The sequence below is a fragment of the Acanthisitta chloris genome, unplaced genomic scaffold (genome assembly GCF_000695815.1).
Source record: "Acanthisitta chloris isolate BGI_N310 unplaced genomic scaffold, ASM69581v1 scaffold14610, whole genome shotgun sequence".
In the NCBI taxonomy this organism is placed as follows: Eukaryota; Metazoa; Chordata; class Aves; order Passeriformes; family Acanthisittidae; genus Acanthisitta; species Acanthisitta chloris.
The window spans coordinates 40719-46793 of NW_008651223.1; the positions used below are offsets into that span (position 1 = coordinate 40719).

The window sequence follows — 6075 nt, forward strand, 5'->3', positions numbered from 1 at the left end:
CAGTAGTATTCACGTTTTCCTCTTGAGATGAGGAAATCACTGTATGTCATTTCAACCAGAGCAAGGGGTAATATGGACAAGTTAACAGAAGTAGAAGTATCTTCTAAAAATGGAACCTACTGACCAATTAAGACAAAAAAAAAAAAAAAAAGAAAAAATGGGAATAAGACAAAAAAAAAAGAAAAAATGGGAATAAGAACAGGGGCAGCTGTATGCAGGATTAAGTTCCCATTGTAACACCTGGAATTTCAAGCTGCAAGATGACACATGACCTGGAAGTGAAAGTCCACCACTTAAATTCAATATAGGCAATAAGTATATATTTTGCTAGGTGTATGTTCAGATTAAGGTTGTACACACCTGTGGGCTGACAGAAGAAACTAACTACAGACAGATTTGAATTTAAAAAATACCTTGGAAGTTGACTATAAGATAAAATCAGAATTATCCTATAAAATCCAAATCATAAAACTCTGATTTAGAACTATGAAGAGAATAATATCTGAAGTTCTGATCTTAGGTTTTGATTTTTGACCATCTCTGACTTGAATAAATACCTTCCCATTATCTGTGCTGCAAATGAAAGGAATATGAACCTGTTGCAGATAAGCGAAAGAAAGGAAAAAAAAAAATGTCAGGAGACTGGAGTTACTGTTATGAAGAATGAAGACTCCTACTGTTTCTGACAAGGCTCAATCATTTAATTGCCTCTTGCTAAGGAAGGGTTCTAATACCTGTTTAATATTTTTCCTTTCTGCTGTGGACTTGGCCATTATCATGCGTATGGTGTAAAGGATGAGGCCTGGCAGGCGCAGCAGCTCCATCCCGTTGCCAACAAAGGCTGAGGCAATCACATAGTTCACAAAGAAGGCTCCCTGATCAGGCAAAAAGACACACCTGCAAGGAAAGATACCACACACTGACTGGGAAGTAGACAAGCAAATACAGCATGTATACAATGGATCCCTACTGCCTTTGAAAATCTCTTGGCATAAGGATAAGTACTAGAAGCCACAGGAAGTGGCTAGAAGACTTCTCGTAACTCCGTTGAAAAAGAGTACTGCATAGCTATAATTGCAGTGAGTGAGGTACACTGTGAGGGTCTGGCTGAGCTGCAGTTCAGATGAGGAATAAACTGTTCACAAAAAGATAGAGAAGTCTGATGGGTGGCTGATAGCAGACGAGCAAAATTTGATGTCTGCAATAGCAACCTGACACAGCTAAGACTGCAAGAGAGTAACTGTCTCTCCTAACTTAGTAACTCCTAATTATCTTCCTGTTACTGATTTTGGAACATCATTTGGAAACCTATGTACTAATAATTGTATTCTATTCTTTACCTCCGGCACAGTCACAAGAGCTTAAAATAACTAGTATCTGCAAATTTGCAATGCTGGTGTAAAATGTACATGTTTCTTAAAATCAAGTGTCACTGGATTCTAGAAAGAACTGCTGCAGTTATTTGGTTTCACTGTACTCCTTGGGAAGATCCCATCCATCATAAGCAACAAACCCCAGTACATTTTCTAGTCCCTTCTCACCTGCATTGTATTATCCCATTCTTTCTTGTCACCTACAAAATTTGTAAGGTTTTGGGAAAATAATTGTCTCTTTACTGAAAGTTTGCATACCTTAGCTAGCAGGAAAAAAGTATGGATTTGTTCACAGCAAAATCACTTGCATTCTCCTCTCCTTATTCAGAAATTCAACATCATCCCACAGAGTAACGACCCCGAGCAAATTTTAATATACATTAACAAGGCTAGTCAACAGAAAAAAAAAAATCAAAGTCCTAGGTATTCCTTTAGTAAAGAGTTGCTAATACTTACTCCAGCCTAACTGCAGAATCAGATGATTCTCTGTCAAACAGCCAGCGGAAAAAAAAATCAAGGCTGCAAGAAAGATGGTTAATGTAATTCAGTCTCCAACAGCTTAGTACTGTGTAAAATTACTTCTCTTTTTAAGTAGTTACAAATCAGGATAGTGGATCGAGAGAATTTAATCAAATAATCTGAATACTACTTTAGATTTATCACAGTTACTGACAGCTAGAAATAGGAAAAAAAGATACAGAATCAAACAGAACAGAAACATCTACTTCATACTAAAGTTTTAATGATTGATTTTCAGCACTTATTATACAGATAGGACAAGTACATGATACCAGGTTAGCCAGGGAAACAGTCAAATACTGTAAAGGTGGAAAGAAAATGACAACTCTAACTGAAGTCAGGCACAGTCAGGAAACTGGGTTCTCAGCTACGAGTGTGATTATGGGCAACTTTGAATTAGTCACTGATCTTACAAGGTCTTGAATTTCTCTGTAACAAGAAAAGCCAGACTTGGGAAACTTCAAGGGCTGTGAGGACCTCAGATGGAAGTGGAACATTGAAATCTAATGCACAGTGGTATTATAACCACACACACTGGAGGAAGAGGGGATACATCAACTATACCTCAACTAGAAAACACAAGTAAGATGTCTCATGTTAAAAATACTCAACCATTACTCCATGAAACTATGATTTTTTTACCTGGTTAGACCAAGGGAGGGCAGAATCAAGACCATGAAGATCAAAAATATGTAGACTTTATGCATCATTATTCTGTTCTCTGCAGATCTACAAACATAAAATTTAACTGAGTAAGAAACTCATACAAAATACTTCCACATATGAAGAATCTTCCCAGAGAATGTCAGCAACCATCAGACTTCCAGCTTCCCCTACCATATCTCATTGCTAAGATACTCACAAAACAACTATCTCTGAGATATTCACCAATTTGGACCAAGCAGACCTTTGGGATCTTCTTGGGCAAGGAAAAGATTTCTGAACATTAAATCAGACTCTGGATTAGCATCACTACAGGTCTGCACCACAGGCACAGGGATGTGTGACAACCAGAGCTGATCTCTCCTCCAGTGATACTCTATCTTACAACAGCTTGTAAACAAACAGCTCTTTGAGTGTCATGCCAAGAGAGATTAGGCAGTTCATAAAAGGGCACCACTGCCAAGAAACCAGACACTTAGACAAGCTACTTGACTATCCTTGCCAAGCGTCAAGTCTTCAGGAACAACATGACACTACTAATGCTATACCCCTACTAGAGTAACAGGAACATCCATCTAGTGGCACTGTTGCCAGAAACGTGCTGTGATTGCTACAAACAATTCAGACTGCTAAAGGTGGTATCTGATAGGGCTTTAAAACCACAGAGGTTTTATTATAGAATCATAGAATCAACCAGGTTGGAAGAGACCTCAAGGACCATGGAGTCCAACCCTACCGTGGTTACTAGACCATGGCACTAAGTGCCACATCCAGTCTCAGCTTGAAACCTCCAGGGATGGGGAATCCACCACCACCCTGGGCAGCACATTCCAATGCCTGATTACTCACTCCATAAAAAATCTCTTCCTAATATAATAATATCTAACCTAAATCTCCCCTGGCAGAGCTTGAGTCTGTGCCCTCTTGTCCTGCTGCTGGTTGCCTGGGAGAAGAGACCAACCCCCACCTGACTACAACCTCCTTTCAGGTAGCTGTAGAGGGTCATAAGGTCTCCCCTGAGGGGAGACCCCTCTCACCCTGAGGCTCATCTCTAGGAAGCCTGGTTTCAAGCCTTTCCCCCTTCAAGCCTAGTTTGAAGCCCTCCTGCCCAGCCCTGCCAACTTACGGGCTAGAGGATCATGTAGCCCTTGGGCACTGTGAGACATATTGGCGTAACTACACCAAAGCTTGAAATCAGATCTGTGATCACTAGTGACTTTGAAAAACTACTTTGGCTCATTGAAAAGGGCTCAAATTTCATGTGTTTAGTGGAACTACAAAAAAAAACCAAACCCCAAACCCACCAAAAACACCCCCAAAAACCCCGAGTTGAAAAGAGCTGATGGAAAGCATACAACTGAATAAACAGTAGATTCTGGACTTGATGTCTTAGAAAGGAACAGTACAAAAAATTCAAAAGTAAAAAAAATTGACAGAACATAGAAGCAAGCAAAAGAAATGGCTGCAGGCATTATGGATAAAGACTGAGTGAAGCTGGGATTCTGTGTGCAGTAGTGTGCTTTTATCTGACTGTAGGTAAACCAGGCATCAAATCTAGTATTCCAAATAAAGCTGCACTGAGTCCTCAAAGTCAGCAGCACATCACTGGCCTTGACATCTCTGGAGTGCAGCAGTTACATCTGAAAATCTGCACCAACACATCTCCTGGGCCTTGGCCCCATAGAACTTCTCAGATCACAACTAACAATACCCAACAGCAACTGAGTTGTGCATCAAGAGTTACATCCAGACCATTTTTGTCACACCAAAACACAAAAATATGGATGCCCTTTTTATAAGTAGCATGCCAACAGCTGAGTACTTGCTGTCAAGTGCTATTCTAGGGTTCTGTGATGTTCTCTACCTGGAGGGGATCCAAACCCATATGGCCTATCTCCCCAGAGAGTGAGACAGTTGCAAGATCTGAGGCATTTCCCAGGCTCCTGTTCAAGCTAGATCTCCTCAGTCTATTCACACATCTTTTTCTGCTTAAACACAAAAAGGCAGTGAAGGAGCAGGGGGAAGTATAAGCAAATCATGTGGTCAAATTACACCTGATGTAGGCTGCAAATTACTTAAACCACAAAGTGTTGGTTATAACCCAAGAAAGAGACAAGAAGACGACATTCCCCGATAAAAGAGGTCTGCGGATTTAAGAGCTCCATGAAAGATAAGCACTTTATTTATTTTAGCAATTCAGCTCTTAAGACCAAAACAAAGAAAAATCCTGCTTACTTTGTCCAGTGGGACTCCAGCAAAGTTGAGTAATAGACAATTGTTGGTAGCAAAGCTGAGAAGGACCAGAGCAAGAGCGTTGGGAAAAACTGACTGACGATGGGATTCTGGTGGGGGGAAAAGTAAAAATAAGTATTAATATTTTAATGCAGCTGTGGTAGAACGGAGATTACAATTTGGTAAATTACAGCAGGATGGACTGTGGAAATTATATTCAGATAGTTTGAAACTGAGCGAGTGCTTAGCACTGGTGTGCAAGACAAAAAAACAGAGCGGGATTGGGAACTAAAGCAGGTTTTACATAGTTTACACCATCTTGGGGAAGTATTTAGAAAGAACAGTTTGCATGAGACTTTAGCTGCAAACTGGGACCAGATAAACATGCCATCTCGCTTTGAACCCAATAAGCAAAATAAAAACATTTTACTTCAGAGTTTAAAATCTGAATTCCCCCTCTTCTTACCATAAAAATCAAAATACATGTTGGACTTGAAATTCCATTTTTTGCAGAGTTTTTTTGATTATAAAATTTAGAATTATGTATATTTGGAATACAATTTTTAACCACAAACAAATACAGAAATATATTATAATAATATAAAAGTTCAGACAAAATTACTTCAGACTACTATCTAGGAACAAAAGAGGGCTAAAGACTCAATTCTGGATGTATGATTTTTAATCATCAGCTACATAAAACAATTTCAACTGAATTTAAGTTATAGGTGTATAACAAGACAATGAAACAATATGGTCCAACATTTTAGTCTGATACACAGCTATATCCAAACATATGGTGATACTCACATTCAAGTAGTGAATAGGTTTAGTGACATTGAACTTATCCATGGTTGAGATGATTATGGAAGGAGTAGTAAGAAAAAACAGCACAATGAAAAGTAGCAAATTAATGCAAGCCCATCTAAACCACCATTTCAGTCCATGCACTGACAGATTTTTCCTGGAGAAAAAAAAATTAAAAAAAATAAAAGGTCATTAAACAAGCAGTAAGCATTTGCTGTTAAAAAAGATATACACTATCTGTCAAGTAGCACTGCTTTTTCTAAATTGAGCTTTCAAATTTATGTAACAAAGCATAACAAAAGTTCCAGTCGCTATTAGAAATAAAGAAAACTGCAACCTCTCTTGAATGATAACCTAAATTGCATTTGTAAATGAACATATTTAGTCTTTCATAACACAAACACAATGTCTACTGTAGTTACGGTTTGGGATGAACACTTTCACTGTTTAATAATACAGAATCATAGAATTAACCAGGTTG

At 38.7% G+C, this 6075-nt stretch overlaps 1 protein-coding gene across 1 annotated transcript in view; it reads right to left on the reverse strand.

Annotated features, from left to right (window-relative positions):
* The window catches only part of LOC103799977 (CSC1-like protein 1), a gene marked incomplete at its 5' end in the record, with an annotated part of 12921 nt that extends 7170 nt beyond the window's left edge, over positions 1-5751 (reverse strand). Inside the window, 5 exons of the mRNA XM_009072339.1 lie at positions 735-897; positions 1830-1892; positions 2535-2621; positions 4791-4897; positions 5598-5751. Of these exons, the coding sequence (XP_009070587.1) occupies positions 735-897; positions 1830-1892; positions 2535-2621; positions 4791-4897; positions 5598-5751 (574 nt within the window). The remainder of the gene's footprint in view (positions 1-734; positions 898-1829; positions 1893-2534; positions 2622-4790; positions 4898-5597) is intronic.
* Between the last annotated feature and the right edge of the window lie 324 nt (positions 5752-6075).